This window comes from Schistocerca gregaria, chromosome 8 (genome assembly GCF_023897955.1).
Source record: "Schistocerca gregaria isolate iqSchGreg1 chromosome 8, iqSchGreg1.2, whole genome shotgun sequence".
NCBI lineage: Eukaryota > Metazoa > Arthropoda > Insecta > Orthoptera > Acrididae > Schistocerca > Schistocerca gregaria.
Window position 1 is genome coordinate 261,290,115 of NC_064927.1, and position 17,289 is coordinate 261,307,403.

The 17,289-nt window shown below is 40.5% G+C and overlaps 1 protein-coding gene across 1 annotated transcript in view; it reads right to left on the minus strand.

The window, feature by feature from the left end:
- Positions 1-14,911: 14,911 nt before the first annotated feature.
- The window catches only part of LOC126284343 (alpha-tocopherol transfer protein-like), a 102,396-nt gene continuing 100,018 nt past the window's right edge, over positions 14,912-17,289 (minus strand). Inside the window, exon 7 of the mRNA XM_049983197.1 lies at positions 14,912-16,137. Coding sequence (XP_049839154.1) covers positions 15,986-16,137 — 152 coding nt within the window. The 3' untranslated portion in view covers positions 14,912-15,985. The remainder of the gene's footprint in view (positions 16,138-17,289) is intronic.

Consider the following 17,289-nt stretch of genomic DNA (forward strand, 5'->3'; position numbering starts at 1 on the left):
GGCGAAATATGGATAAGTTAGACTTGGCGTTGAGTCGAGGTAGTGGACAGGGGAACTTGCGTCATTCAGATCCCACATGAATAGTCGCTGTGAAGTGGTACAGCAACCTGGTGCTCCTGCTGCCAGTGGCTGCTGAGATTTGGGGATGAGGAGTACAGAGGTTTGCAGTTGGTGGCGTTCTCGCCAAACCTCTGCTGGGACCAGCAAGCTGTGCCTCGTTCACAGTGGTCGTCAGAGGGGTGGTTGAACTGTACCAGTATTGCGCTGTTTTCACCTAGGGCGAGTGGGTGGGTGGGAGCAGTCAGTGCCTGGCAGTGATTGTGTAAGGTGTAGGTGGGCGATGCTTAACTGCTGCTGTCTCAGAGCTCAGGCAAATCAGAATCTAATAGACGTTATGGACTTCTGTGCTGGGTGGACAGTCGTTAGCAGCAGGTGGTGCGAGTGACATCGCACATGCAGGGGCTTGGGATGAGGCAGGAGGGGTGGCTAAATAGCTGTCAAGCTGGGAGCAGCCACATGAAGCTGCAGGGTGATAGCTGGTGTTCTGCACTGCAGCCAGGAAGGAGTTCATGATTCTGGACAGCTTTTTGACCAAGATTGTTGCATCGCCTACTGATGAATGGATGTGCAAGGCCAGGGGAGCCTATATGGGGACGAGAAGGAGCACAAGCCAGCAATTTAAGAGCAAGCCCCTGTGGAAGATTTGTAGTTTGGCAAGTACTCTGATGTGATCCGTCAACAGTGAAGGGCACATGTCACCACACTGCTTGGATGATAACAGATTACATACCTATTCCGGCTCTGAAGACACAGAGTTGGATGTGAGGTGCTCTTTTAGTTTAGTGTAGCTGTCAGAGGAGGTGAGTGTTACAAAACATCCTTGACTTTGGTGGTGCTGGCAGTGCCCAGGTCAAGGTAGCCATCAACCATCTCAAATTTCATTTCATTGCTAATGATAGAGTACCCTTGGAAAACTGCCTCGATGGAAGCAAACCATAGGTGTTGATCTGCAACGAGCTGCCACACGATGTGGAAGATGGTCATCAGAATCTGGCATGTTGCCCAGTTGGTCAGCTGAGTCAACTGGTTCTGTAATGTGGACAGTCACGTACAAAGTTCTGACACTTCTGAAGTTCTCTGAGTTGCTGTACTGGAAGAGGTAACAGTGGGCTTCTGGTTGGAGAGGGTGTCAGGCATGACCACTGCAGGAGTGAGAACACATGGCAGTGACCTTATGACCTAACAGTACAAAAAACATGTCTGTATGTGGGTTAGGGCTGGCAGATAATACTGTGGATAAGGAAGTAAGTGGGACATGCACTGTGTGGGCCAAGCAATACAATCTCCACTGTGTGTTACTGTGGAAAGGAGGTTTCAGTGCGCTGCATGTTAAAACTGTTATTTGTCTGAATGTGTAGTACAGGAGCATATGGCAGAGCATGTCGCCCACTTTACAAGCAGCAGGGGTGGATGGAAAGTGGCGTTGTCAGCTGCATAGAGGGCGCAGGTGGTGGTGTGTGCAAATGGGGAGCATGCATGTGGGGGTGCAGGAGGGAAGTGATAATGTGCTTGTAGGGTGGGGGGCACGCATGGATAATGGAGTGGTAGGGGAAGCAATGGATGAGGGAGCGAGTGGGATGAGGGACTGAAAGATCTGAAAGTGAACAAATCACCAAATCCGGCTGGAATACCAGTTTGATTTTACAAAGAGGACTGTATGACATTGTTCCCTTGTCTAACTTACATTTATCGTAAATCTCTCATCCAGCACAAAGTCCCATTTGCCTGGAAAAATGCATGATTGACTTCTGTATGTAAGAAGAGTAAAAGAATGAACCCACAAAATTACAGACCGATATCCCTAAATTCTGGTTGCTGCAGAAGCCTTGAACATGTTCTCAGTTCCAATATAATAAACGGTCTCAAGGCTGAGAAGCAAACAATACCAACAATTAACACACCTGTACAACAGTTCCACTGCAGAAGTTTACCAAGAGTTTTTGGTTCAAATGGTTCAAATGTCTCTGAATACTATGGGACTTAACATCTGAGGTCATCAGTCCCCTAGAACATAGAACTACTTAAACCTAAGTAACCTAAGGTCATCACACACATCCATGCCCAAGGCAGGATTCAAACCTGCAACCGTAGCAGTCCCGCAGTTCCAGACTGTACCGCCTAGAACTGCTTGACCACCCCGGCCAGCTAGGAGTTTTTCTCTTTGTTGCCTGAATAACAGATCAAAACATTTAAAAGAAATATTTTGCAGAGAAGTTAAACAAATCATATAATAATGAATTTGAGCTTTAATCAGTAGTTGGTGTATCTTTGAATCTTCTATGTTGTTAAGTTGTGATTCATCAAAATGTTTCATTTCTGAGACTGTTTTATTAATTTATTTATTGGTCTTTATTTATTTAATTTTGATTCTGTGATGTCTTGTACATATAAAGGACAAGTAAATAAATACTTAAGATGAGATAAGTATTATATATACACACTGTTTTATACAGTAATAGGATTCATCACAACTGACTAGTTGGATGTAAACACAAATATTATATATAAAACGAAAATAATAGAATTTGTCACAAGTTGACATAAATGCAAATGAATTACAATACCACCCATACAAGTATTGTGATTAATGAAACATTTGATTGCTACATTATGTTTGATAAATTTACTTTATGAGATTTCATTTAAATTAGAAAGCTGTGATGTATCAGAAATGACTTCAACTTTTTTTTGAACAAGCTTTCTTCCTTTAATGATTTGTTGTTAGGAAGGTGATTATATAATTGGATACTTGTATGAAAATGCTTTTGTGATAGGTTGATGTCTTGGCATAGGAGAAATGGATGTTATTGCTGTTTCTTGTTCCATGCAGAGCTGTTTTGCTGATATGCATTGGATGTTCTTAAATATTCTCTTGTATGTACTATCGTTTCAAACGTGTACAGGCATGGAGTACTCAGCATCTTTAATGTTGATAATAGAGCCAACACAAATTTTGTTTCTTTACATTGCCATGTTTTGAATATGGCTTCATTACAAGGTGCATTCCCTGAGAATATGATTCTATATCTGATTGCTGACTGGAAACGTGCATGATATGACTGTATTGCTGTTTCTCTGTCACACCTTGTGTTAGGTATCTGTAGCATATAACAGATTGATGACAATTTAGTTAAAGAACTTTAATATGTGTGCTCCATTTTATGTTGCTCTGCAGATACGCTCCTAAGAATTTCACATTAGCAACCAATTTTTAAATTTCGCCATTTATTTTCATTTAGTAGTCTTTTGTTGCATATGAAAGTTTCTGGCTACCATTTTTTCAGTGTTTATAATAAGTTTATTTCTTACAAAACAGTATGTTAGCTCCAGCCATGATGTGTTTGTAGATGTTTGAAGTTCTTTTTGAATTATACCTGTAATAAAAATACTGATGTTATAAGCAAAAAAAATTGTTTTCTATTTGGAATGGACAGTTTCATTCAGGTCATCTATATACAAAAAAAAAAAAAAGGTTGGACCTAATGTCAACCCTTGTGGCACACCATATTTCATTGTACCTTCTTCTGATGTGTATGATTTCGTTCTTATAAAGTTTCTAGTTATTTTATCCTGCTTAAGAACAAATTTTTATTGTAAGTTAATAAGATATGACCTAACCCATTCATTTGGAATACCTCTACTTCACTTTCTTTCCAATTTATATAATAGACTAGTGTGATCTATAATATCATATGGTTTGGATAGGTATGGAAAGATTGCAGTAGCCATTTATTTTTCATCTATAGCTTTTAGGAGAGAATGCAGGAATTTATAGACTGCTGTGGGTGTATATATTGATTGCCTGAAATCATGCTGATGATTATACAGCGAGGAGTTTATGTTAGTAAACTCCAGAAAACTGTTGCAAAATAGCTTCTCAAAGGTCTTTGAGAAGCCGTTAATCTAAGCTCAGCCAAAGTAAGGTAAGCTGAGCCTCTAATTGTTAACATTGTCTGTGGCTCCCTTTTTATGCAAGGGATTACCTCTGCAACTTTAAGGAGAATTGGAAATGGACCAGTAGAGAAGGAATGATTAATAATATGCTTCAGTGGTTGTACAATATAATATCCTTTTTGGTTTATAACATAGTCCAGAATATCATCAAAACAACTAGAAGGTTTCTTTAATGATCTAACTGCTAGTATGAGCACATTGTGTGTGACCTTATTTAGAAATGTAGACCCACTGGGGGATTTGTAGTTTTCAATGTGGTGCATATTAAAGAGTTTGAAATTTACTGTAGATGAGATCATTTGCTATTTTTTTGAAGTATCAGTTTTTTGCATCTTTAATAACTTTTTTGTAGATCTTACTGTACTCTCTGATGTAATTCTGCGTCTCTAATGAAACAGTATTTTGTTTTTTGTAGAAATGCAGAAATCTTTTCTTTACACTGGAGATTTTTGTACCTGTAGTGAGCCAACTTTTGTTTCTAGCAGTTTTAATTATGCTGCTTAAGTGGGAAGGCTATGCCAAAATAGTATTGATATGTTCTATGAAAGTTAATAAAAATCCTAATTACCTCCGTTTTGTTGAACATTTCATCCCATGTTTCCCAGCTTAATAGCTGGCAAAAGTTTGCTATATTACCATCACTGAGATCCCTGCACTCAGTCATTTTGATGGGTGATTTTTTCTCTATACATCACTCCAATGGTAGCAACAGAGCCTCATGATCACTAGCCTACACTAACTACTTTATTATTGTATGAAGAGTGGGTTTCTTGGATAAAAATTTAGTATAGTGCTGTTTTACAATGGTTAGAGTTTCTTGTTGATGTATTTACTGTGGAGATTAAATTGAAACTCTTTGCCATATTCAGTAATTCATCTCTGAACTTTAATGGTTTCAAAAAATTAATATTAAAGTCATCAAAAATCATTTAGTCCCCAAAGGCAACGTCAGGTGACCTCTGTACAGTTACAATAGTAACCTGGACGTTGGTAAATTCAATAACTTCCATTTCAAATGCATTTTCCTTAATCAAATCAGAATGTATTTGTATTTCTTTACACCTTAGAGTCTACTTTGCAAAGATACATGTTCATAATGAGATCTGCAGAATGATCTGCTTAGGAGAAAACTGAGTATATTTACAGTTTCTGTGCTCCATTATGCAGATAACATCAACTTTCAGCTCAGAGCCTAGTATTATTTCCAGTTCTTGTAATTTGTTGGTTAGTGATTGAACATTATGATGTATTATGTGAATTGGGTGAAAGTTGGTTTTGTTTTGCTTATTACTACTAATCTGTCATTTGTGATGGATCTTTTACCTCAGAAAACAACCTGCCTCTGTTTATCTTATGTTCTACCTTGGTCTGCTTTCTGGTAAAATAACATTTAGATGGAAAGGAGGCACTTTTTTCCTTCTGCTCACCTCATTGGACACTGCTGCTGGTGTTGTTTATTGTGTGTTTTTTTTCTGTAGAAGAGGTTGGAACTGCTGACCCAGCTTCCAAGTATTAGCATGAATTTTCCTGGGACACATTCCTAGAGAGGTATCTGGTGTTTATGATGTTTGTGGACTGTCAGTTTGAGAGGAATTCTCTGATGATTTTCCTGACGTTTGGGACATTTCAATGCACTTTGTATGAACATGATTAGCACTTTATGGAACTGTTGAGATTGCCCAGTAACTGAACTAGTTGTGTAATGAGTGTTCTTCATCATTTCCATGGTTTTTTTGTTTTTTTGTTTTTTTTGTTTTTTAGAGATAACAGTTTTTCCCCTTCCTGTTAAGATGCATATGATGCCTGGTAAGGAGTTCGTGGTCCATATCCCCTATGAGTACGAAGAATATGTTCTGAAAGCCTTGACAGGTTTTGTAATACAGTCTGTTTGCTTTCTCAAACTCTTTGTCTACTCAGGAGAAATTGGGAGGTCGTATCTGTACAAAATTCCTACTACAATTGTTGTTTTTCTTCTCCAGTAATATCAGCATTAACCTTAAGTATATTGTGGTTCCTTGAGATAATTTTTATAAACATCATTGGCACCTGCTGTTAATAGCATGCACCATCTGTTATCGGAGCAGTTCTTCGCTTATAGGAGCCTCTGGTTTAACAAAACTAGTGGCGTTTATACGTTACTATATTTACTGCTCAAAGGAAGAAATTAACGTTTTTCAAGATGGTAATATATTTTCAAGCTGGTAAAGCTCGTTGTTATTGAACTAGCTTTGCAGTGTCTCTGTTTGTATATCTGTGAAGCACTATATTCCGTATGGCTTCGACGACCCCACAATGCACCTAATTTCGTAGATGTAGACAAATTACTCTCATGGTGTAGAAGCAGCTGACGACTCCGACGGTTACCTGTAAAATTCTTGAAATGTAAGAGAAAGGAAACTTCTATAGGATCTTCTCGAATTAAAACAGTGTCATACGCATTTGGTTCAAATGGTCCAAATGGCTCTGAGCACTATGGGACTTAACATCTGTGGTCATCAGTCCCCTAGAACTTAGAACTACTTAAACCTAACTAACCTAAGGACATCACACACATCCATGCCCGATGCAGGATTCGACCTGCGACCGTAGCAGTCGCGCGGTTCCGGACTGAGCGCCTAGAACCGCGAGACCACGAAGGCCAGCAAGCATTTGGTCATTCGATGATTGTCTGCGAGTAAAATGAGTTCTTTTTAGCAGAGAAAACCTTCTCTATGTTTTGGACCGTGTTATTGAAGCAGGTTCTGCAGCAAACACCGACCACCAAATGCTATAAGTACTATACAAGCTTGTAGTAGTACATAATAGTTCATCACAGAATCCTCTAATCAAAATTAAATAAGCGGAATTACCTTTGAAAAGCAACAGACTGTATTATGGCCGTTAACAAACACCACGTTAACATTACGTATCGCTTGTGAATCTCAAAAAACACGAACTATGCAATATAGGGGCTAACAATGACTGTTTCTTTGCACACACTTCCTAGTTCCTACACGTCTTCTCGTTATCCCGACGCGTAACAAAGTCCTGCCAAATTCCAATTTTCTTACTTTTCTTCACTCGCCATCGAGCAACTCTAAGTAACAGAATTAATATTTCGCTCGCGCAGGCGAAACTCGTCACCTCCCGATATACAGAGTGGTCGGAAATTCCCGCTACAGCCGTGTGGAAGTTATCGAATCCCATATTCTATCGTTACTGTTGTTCGACAGTTTCGATGTAGATACTTATCTCATGCACACCTAAGTGAGGAATGTGCTTAGGTATGACCCAGTACAAGTGTTGCAAACCGTTTGAAAAGTATACTGACTCGTTTCGTTATTACTTACACAAGTGCATGACAACTTACACTTTATCGTTTCATTAGTCGTCAACAGCAAGAACCCTGCATCTACGGCACCAATCGCAACGTACAGATGCATTACAACAACGGCTCGATGTGGCGACCACCAACATTGTTACACAGATTGTACCTCCAAAGCATGTTCCGGTACACTCTCTCTGTCCCACTTGGTATCTCTTCAATGTCTTATGCACCAGCCAGATTCCTGCCAGCAGATCTTCCTCTGTCTCTAAAGGTGTCTCATAAATTAGGCTCTTCTTTACGACCCATCAAGAGATATCTCATGGGAGTTAAATCCGGCGATCGTGGCGGCCACGCGGCTGGACCATCACGGCCTATCCATCTTTCACCATACCGTCTGTTGAGATGTCTCCGGAGAGGCAGTGAGAAGTGAGGTGGTGCTCCATCATGCTGAAACTACATTTCCTGACGGACATTCAATAGCGCAGCTTACAAGAATGGGTCCAGTACCAGTCGTAAGAAGACTAAGTATGTGGAACCCATGAGCTTGGATGGAAGGAGGTATGGTCCAATCACATGACCGTCCAGAATACCTACCCACACATTAATTCCAAATCTGTGTTGAAATCCCTGAACATGCGTGGCATGAGGGTTTTCGTCCGCCCAGACATGGCTATTTCGAGCATACAGAACACAATCTCTTGTGAACCTACATTCATCTGCGAAGAGAAGTCGACGTGGAAACAGGGGCGCGTCGATGCTACGGTGCAGGAACCATGTGCAGAAGGCGACGCGTTGTGGAAAGACTGCTGGACCCATAGCGTGTACCCTTTGTAAGTGGTACGGATGTAATTGTTGCTCATGCAGGGAGTCCAAGACGGCACTGTGACTAACAGCCATTGCACGCGCAATTGTTCGCGAACTCGTTGAGGTGCTATCTTCAATGCGACGCTGTACACCTTCAAATTCGGGAGTGCGGCGTCGCCGTGGAGCACCACAGCCCTGTCTCCTCACGGTGAAGGTACCCTTTACTCGTAGCCGTTGTGAAACTTGAGCAAATAGTTTGTGCGATGGAGTGTGACGGTGTGGGGAACGTTCGTGATAATGCCGACTAGCAGCTCTTCCGTTACCTCCAGCTTCGCCATATACAAGGAGTATGTCTGTGTGTTCCGCAAACGTGTACTGCACCATATTTCCTCTATCGGTGATGCACAGGTATTGACTCATCCTCACAGCAAAGCGGACAATGAGTGACATCTGGGGATCGTGTGACGTAGGACACGTCATCGTGTCTACCCTGTTGCATATAGGACAGGGAACTCTGAGACGTTTCTCTTGTCCTGAGCAGACGTTGACGAGGTACACATCTGAATTGAAACTGTAGCAGCACGGAAAAGATACGATTCCAGACAGGGGTTCCTATTGAAAATGATCTGTACTCACTACCCTCTACATGTTCTAGAAGTTTGTAACGGGAATTTCCGTCCAACCTGTATATTCACTTTAAACCAATAACAATTGGAAGGTCGTTGAACCACGACTTCCACCAGCTAGCATGGGACAAGGGACAATATAACACATTAATCATTCTTTGCGCTTCCTCTGCCTTGAGTCTGCCTTCATCCACAGCTGTATTGGACAGCCCTTGAGATGTTCCCAGTTCCTTACATCTCTGAAGGATAAATGCCCCTCCATGCCGGTTGTGGAAATATATACAACTCTATGGATGTGTATTCAGGCCTACACTGGAACTACAAAGAGAAGATACACAAAAATATTTTCACTAGGAAACCTAGGCAAATCACCCGCAGCAGAGCATGCTCTTTAGCCAGGAAACCATCTACAATGGCTATACAGAGAAACTATCAAAATACGTACACATGGGGACAATTTTAACAGAAACGAAGAAGCCATGAAACGTAATGATATATGGACAGTATTTCTACAGCATCAACAGATAAGTTTCATAGCTAAGTTTGATCTTTGACAGGGATTACCTATGCCAATAGCTTATAAACTTCTAAAATCATTTTACGGTATTTTTGTCACTCTCTAATGTTCGTCCGTCAGTCAGCAATGCTTGCTGGAACCAGAAGCAACCCTGAAGATGTCCAACTCACCTCTGGTTGAAATGCCAGAAAAGGAAAATGTTTCATGGACCATGAACGTACAACCTGAAAGATTCACCAGATACTGAAAAGTTGATTGTGAAAGTCTTCATTATACGATCAGTGTGTGTTCAGTGAAAACGCTCATCACTAAAATCTGGTAGCTTGTTCTGTTCATGACTGAAATATTTTCCAAATATGCTAAATTACATAGAGAAAATTAATGAAAAAACTGATGCATTCATTGAATTTCACCGGAATGCATGCATTACTGATATAATAAATGTATGGCAATTGTTGTCCTTGTACTGCTCTTTGTAAACAAAAATAGTTTTGGTGTAAGATTTAACAAGTTACCATAAACAAGTTACGTATTACATTTACAGAAACAAACACTGTTTGCTAGAATATTTGGATGCTGTACATCATCTCTTCCTATCTTTTAACAGTTTTTCTTTCTCTAGTTCTACTAAACTGAACCAGCTGATGCTTCACAACCAAATAAAATATGATAATATGGGACCTGACTTCTAGTACAGTGTATAGAAAACAGTAGACATACCACAGCAGAGAGAAAGACTCTTCTAGAACCAGTAGTTTGTTTTAGAGAATGATCCACCCTCACGGCCCTCTTAAACCTTCCAACACTGTGATACAATTCTTGGATTCTGTTGCACCCTTCCATTAATTTATCCCATCCTCTTATAAGACTTTCACACAAATTTCCCTTTTACATTATTGTAGGCTTTGTCCATAGCAGTGATGACTCATGGAGAGCAGTCTGCGGATTTTCTGGGAGATCTACTTCTGGTTACAAATAAATAATGGAAAATGGCAAAAAATAAATAACGTACAAAAGGCTATATTGTTGTAGGGCTTCACAAGGTCAAGTTTGTGGAGCACACAATCATTATTTTCAATCTATAATTGAAGTGATAACATGGCATTACTGGTTGGGAGACTGATGTATTTCAGCAGCCTAGTGCAAGTCTTTTTGTGTAATACCACCTCAGCGATTTACTTGGGATCCGTACTTGGTCGAACTGAAAGAAGACATCAAAGCAGTTCAGAGGTGGGCTGCTAGATTTGTCACCAGTAGGTCTGAACAACATGTACATGTTAGAGAGATGCTTTGGGAAGTCTAATGGGAGTCCCTGGAGGGAATGCGACTCTCTTCTCGAGAAACACTATTGAGAAATTTAGAGAACCAGCATCTGAAACTGACTGCCATATGATTCTACTGCTGCCAACATGCATTTTGGTAAGGACCATGAAGATAAGATATGAGGAATTAGGGCTCATGTGTAGGCATATAGACAGTTATTTTCCCCTCACTTTATTTCTGAGTGGAACAGGAAAGGAAATGACTAGTAATGGTAGAGGGTACCCTCTGCCATGCACCGTACTGTGTGTTGTGGTGTTCCATTGGAGGAATCATTATGACACAGTTTAGATGGATCAAGGCCTAGAAAGTAGTAAAGGAGGAGGAGGGAGAAGAAAATACATCTTGCCAGTCTGAGGGCCAAGTCCAGAGTGTGCCATCTTGCTGCTTTGTCAGTATCTCTCCAGACAGCATGTGAGTCTCTTTCCAGACAGGCTGTGAACCAGAGTCACACAAAGAGATGTGACCAGGTGAGAAAGTCTCACCAGAAGGAGCTGCTTCTGTCCTGAAATATATAAGCTGGTTTGGTATGTAGGCCATACAAAAGATTGCCAGTTATGGATTACAAAACCATCGAGAAAATAATTTTAAGCTATTAATCCCCCTTAACAGAGGGAGACTTGTGCAGGGAATTAATACTTGTGACTTGTACAAAATGTTTTTGAGACTTGAAGTCAAGAAGGTGACAAAGTGCAATGAAGGGTAGAGTACCTTATTTATTAGTAACCAAAATTTCCACATGACTCCAGGCTGCTGAAGAGCTATGTCCAGAAGCAATTAACAACTTCCCTGACGAGAGTGGGAGGATGCATTACTCATTAGTGGTTCTTTTACTCACACATTGCTGATTTTTATTGTTCAAGTTTTGTTGTTATAGTTTGACTGTGCCTGAAGTTTCTCTTTTGATGGCACGTGTATACCTTAATATTTGTAAGTTGAGATGGACTTGAGCAATGTTCCAACACAAAGAAAGTGGAAAAATGGTTGAAATGGCTCTGAGCACTATGGGACTCAACTGCTGTGGTCATTAGTCCCCTAGAACATAGAAATACTTAAACCTAACTAACCTAAGGACATCACACACATCCATGCCCGAGGCAGGATTCGAACCTGCGACCGTAGCAGTCGCACGGTTCCGGATTGCGCGCCTAGAACCGCGAGACCACCGGGGCCGGCAAAGAAAGTGGAACTAATAGTTCTGTTCACATGTATGTCATTTAAAACTGAATTCAGCATATGCTATACAACTTCATGGAGCAAGGGCATGCATACCTGGCGATAAAGGGTGTGTGTGTGGGGGGGGGGGGGGGGGGGAGGGGCTTCCTATTACCGTCAGGTGAAGAAAAACATATAGTGGAGTCAGGTGTTTTTCTTTGAAGAAAATGAAGGAGAAGTCAGTATTATGCAGATATCCAAAATGGTCAGCAATGAAATTTTCTTATGGCTACTTAAGAGAATATAATGAATAGGAAAATAGGAATGCGGGTAAGCTACTACAAACAGCATAGTGAACGCATTATTGTGGCCAAGATAGATACGAAGCCAACACCTACTACAGTAGTACAAGTTTATATGCCAACTAGATCTGCAGATGACGAAGAAATTGAAGAAATATATGATGAAATAAAAGAAATTAATCAGATAGTGAAGGATGACGAAAATTTAATAGTCATGGGTGACTGGAATTCGGTAGTAGGAAAAGGGAGAGTAGGAAACGTAGGAGGTGAATATGGACTGGGGCAAAGAAATAAAAGAGGAAGCCGCCTGGTAGAATTTTGCACAGAGCACAACTTAATCATAGCTAACACTTGGTTTAAGAATCATGAAAGAAGGTTGTATACATGGAAGAATCCTGGAGATACTAAAAGGCATCAAATAGATTATATAATGGTAAGACAGAGATTTAGGAACCAGGTTTTAAATTGTAAGACATTTCCAGGGGCAGATGTGGACTCTGACCACAATCTATTGGCTATGACCTGTAGATTAAAACTGAAGAAACTGCAAAAAGGTGGAAATTTAAGGAGATGGGACCTGGATAAACTGAAACAACCAGAGGTTGTACAGAGTTTCAGGGAGAGCATAAGGGAACAATTTACAGGAATGGGGGAAAGAAATACAGTACAAGAAGAATGGGTAGTTTTGAGGGATAAAGTAGTGAAGACAGCAGAGGATCAAGTAGGTAAAAAGACGAGGGCTAGTAGAAATCCTTGGGTAACAGAAGAAATATTGAATTTAATTGATGAAAGGAGAAAATATAAAAATGCAGTAAATGAAGCAGGCAAAAAGGAATAAAAACGTCTCAAAAATGAGATCGACAGGAAATGCAAAATGGCTAAGCAGGGATGGCTAGAGAACAAATGTAAGGATGTAACAGGATTATCTCACCAGGGGTAAGATAGATACTGCCTACAGGAAAATTAAAGAGACCTTTGGAGAAAAGAGAACCACTTGTATGAACATCAAGAGCACATATAGAAACCCAGTTCTAAACAAAGAAGGAAAAGCAGGAGTATATAGAGGGTCTATACAAGGGCGACGTACTTGAGGACAATATTATGGAAATGGAAGAGGATGTAGATGAAGATGAAATGGGAGATACGATACTGCGAGAAGAGTTTGACAGAGCACTGAAAGACCTGAGTCGAAACAAGGCCCCCGGAGTAGACAAAATTCCATTGGAACTACTGACGGCCTTGGGAGAGCCAGTCCTGACAAAAATCTACCATCTGGTGAGCAAGATGTATGGAACAGGCGAAATACCCTCAGACTTCAAGAAGAATATAATAATTCCAATCCCAAAGAAAGCAGGTGTTGACAGATGTGAAAATTACCGAACAATCAGTTTAATAAGCCACAGCTGCAAAATACTAACCAATTCTTTCCAGACGAATGGAAAAACTAGTAGAAGCCGACCTCGGGGAAGATCAGTTTGGATTCCGTAGAAATACTGGAACACGTGAGGCAATACTGACCTTACGACTTATCTTAGAAGAAAGATTAAGGAAAGGCAAACCTACGTTACTAGCATTTGTAGACTTAGAGAAAGCTTTTGACATTGTGACTGGAATACTCTCTTTCAAATTCTAAAGTTGGCAGGGGTAAAATACAGGGACCGAAAGGCTATTTACAATTTGTACAGAAACCAGATGGCAGTTATAAGAGTCGAGGGACATGAAAGGGAAGCAGAGGTTGGGAAGGGAGTAAGACAGGGTTGCAGCCTCTCACCGATGTTATTCAATCTGTATATTGAGCAAGCAGTAAAGGAAACAAAAGAAAATTTCGGAGTAGGTATTTAAGTCCATAGAGAAGAAATAAAAACTTTGAGGTTCGCCGATGACATTGTAATTCTGTCAGAGACAGCAAAGGACTTGGAAGAGCATTTGAATGGAATGGACAGTATCTTGAAAGGAGGATATAAGATGAACATCAACAAAAGCAAAACGAGGATAATGGAATGTACTCCAATTAAGTCAGGTGATGCTGAGGGAATTAGATTAGGAAATGAGACACTTAAAGCAGTAAAGGAGTTTCGCTATTTGGGGAGCAAAGTAACTGATGATGGTCGAAGTAGAGAAGATATAAAATGTAGACTGGCAATGGCAAGGAAAGCGTTTCTGAAGAAGAGGAATTTGTTAACACCGAGTATAGATATAACTGTCAGGAAGTCATTTCTGAAAGTATTTATACGGAGTGTAGCCATGTGTGGAAGTGAAACATGGACGATAAATAGTTTGGACCAGAAGAGAATAGAAACTTTCGAAATGTGGTACTACAGAAGAATGCTGAAGATCAGGTGGGTATATCACGTAACTAATGAGGAAGTATTGAACAGGATTGGGGAGAAGAGACTTTTGTGGCACAACTTGACCAGAAGAAGGGATCGGTTGGTAGGACATGTTCAAAAGGTTCAAATGGCTCTGAGCCTATGTGACTCAACTGCTGTGGTCATTAGTCCCCTAGAACTTAGAACTACTTAAACCTAACTAACCTAAGGACATCACACACATCCATGCCCGAGGCAGTATTCGAACCTGCGACCGTAGTCTCATGGTTGCGGACTGCGCGCCTAGGACATGTTCTGAGGCATCAAGGGATCACCAATTTAGTACTGGAGGGCAGCATGGAGGGTAAAAATCGTAGAGGGAGAGCAAGAGATGAATACGCTAAGCAGATTCAGAAGGATGTAGGCTGCAGTAGGTACTGGGAGACGAAGAAGGTTGCACAGGATAGAGTAGCATGGAGAGCTGCATCAAACCACTCTCAGGACTGAAGACCACAACAACAACATTTAAAAAACTTAAAACAAAGAAAACGAGTTAATGCAATGCTGACACAATTTATTTGCTTTTTTATTCATTAACAGTAGATGCAACAGAAATGACACACGATAATTACATTGACATAGACAATCAAGTGAGAGCACAACACTGAGAAAGAACCTTATTCCCATTATTGACCGAGTGCTTAGGTTTTGCACTTAACTCTCATTTATATTTTCCTGTAAAATATCGCACAACTTCTCTGGAAAACCAAGAGGATGTAGCACACAACAACAAAATTTCATTCTAGCAGACAAGTTAGTCATAATAGCGGTTGCAAAAGAGCATCTGAAGCTACATTGTTACTTTTCTGAAAAACTATGAAGGCCGTGTGATCTGAGTACTTAAGATATTGTTTTGTAAATTTCAAAAATCCAGAAGATTTAAGAAACAATCCTTAGCAGTAGTATCAACACATATTTATTGACGCTTACGTAAAGTGGGAACGGTCGTTTTTGCCATTACCATAAATCAAATTTAACTGACTATAACTTTCAGATTTCAATGTCCAAAAGGGCTTAAACAGGCTACCTTTCACGCAGTTTTAATGACGACCAGCACTAACAGACCTTTCTTAATTTACTGTACACAGAAGTTGAGGAAATTACTGCTCACGAGATTTAGTTGTGGAACTTAAAAGCTACAAAATTATCATTACATTAACAGTATATTTTGAAGTTTTTACAATCGAGATATTTTCGAAAACAGAAAGCTTAGACAATAGTAAAAGTAATTTCTACTAAGCTCACCCATAATAAATTGTAACTAAACGTGTTTGGTGGGACGTTTAATTGAAAATTTTAAATTCTGTCAATAGGAGACGATTCAGAGAGAAAATGATGTCTGTGTCCCGGTTTTTTTCTGTTCCTCCTCCACCTCCATGCGATTTGACAATGAAAGAAAAATTTATTGACATCAGTAAGATTTCGAATCTGATTGCTCAAGTAAGGTCGTTTTCGTGTACATAGCTGTGCCCTCAACTCCTGAGTTCTTCGTTAAAATATGTTTGTGTTAATGAATAGTAGATGATGCACGAACACGATGGGGTGTGTGGGGGACCACGTCCGCTGGCATTTCAGTCGAGCGATAGCTGCCTGAAGGATCCTTCCAATCCAAAGAGGTCGGTCATTGTCTTGGGCTTGCCGGGCCTCTTCGATTCGTCCACGCCGAACTGCGCGTCTTCTTTGAAGAAGCTGCTGTAGCTCTCCACCTTAGCCTTCCAGGCCTCTGGAATGAAGCAAAGTCGTCACATAGTGGGTAGTAACCTGAGACACGACAGCAAAACATTGTTGTTGCGTAGTTATATCACTAGAAAACGTGTCAAATATTATCACAAGGAGAGAGAACTCTAAAATGAGACCTTAATACATGAACGAACAAGCTGAACTTAGGACTAAAAAGCAAGACAAATATTTCAGAATAATCATCAGAGTAACTAAGAAGCAATCGGGAAAGAAATGTGTTAAAAAAAGGCTGTGATCGGTCCCGTCACAAATAACTCCTATTTTACTTTATTTTATTACACGTCATTACATCAACGTAAAGTTTACAGTTTTAGCTGGTGCAGTTTTGGGCAGGGAGCTGCATGTACTGGGTGACTGTAATTAAAGTGCAGCTATTCAAAGAAGTTCATTGTGGACTGTAATTATCGTATGACTGCGAAACTTGGTAGATATTCTAATGCAATAACGTAAATACAATTTACGCTGGAAAAAAATTAGTTCCAAACATGGCACTGCGAATGCAAGAAAGCGTATAGAAAGGTATCCATATGTGTTTGATTAGAACCGGGACGTGCGCAGAAAAGGACAAACAAGTGAGAAAGGCATAACGTTGATTTCATTATTAACTGACATTTATTTAATTTGTTCACTATGAGCACCGGAGACGTTGATGATATGCTGCGTCCATAAAACGAAGTGATCAGTAGTTGGAGGTCATTAGAGACGGAGCACAAGGTCGGATTAGGGAAGGATGGAGAAGGAAATCGACTGTGCCCTTTCAAAGGAACTATCTCGGCATTTGCCTGAAGCGGTTTAGGGAAATCACGGAAAACCTGAATCAGGATGGCAGGACACGGATTTGAACCGTCGTCCTCCCGAATGCGAGTCCATTGTGCTAACCACTTCGCCACCTCGCTGGGTTATCGGTAGTTGGTCGCGGTAGCTGCGGTGGAGTACAAGCAACGTGTTCATGCGTACTGGCCTTCAAGTAAGGTAGAGATCAAACGTGCCGCTAGTTAATGCGTTCTTTTACATTTCCCCAGAGCCAGAAATTTCATGGATTCAGATCGGGTGATGTTGCACGCCATACATTTGGAAAATCCCTGGAGATAACACCTTCGTGAAATGTTGCGTTACCGAGTTCTCTCCCTGGGTA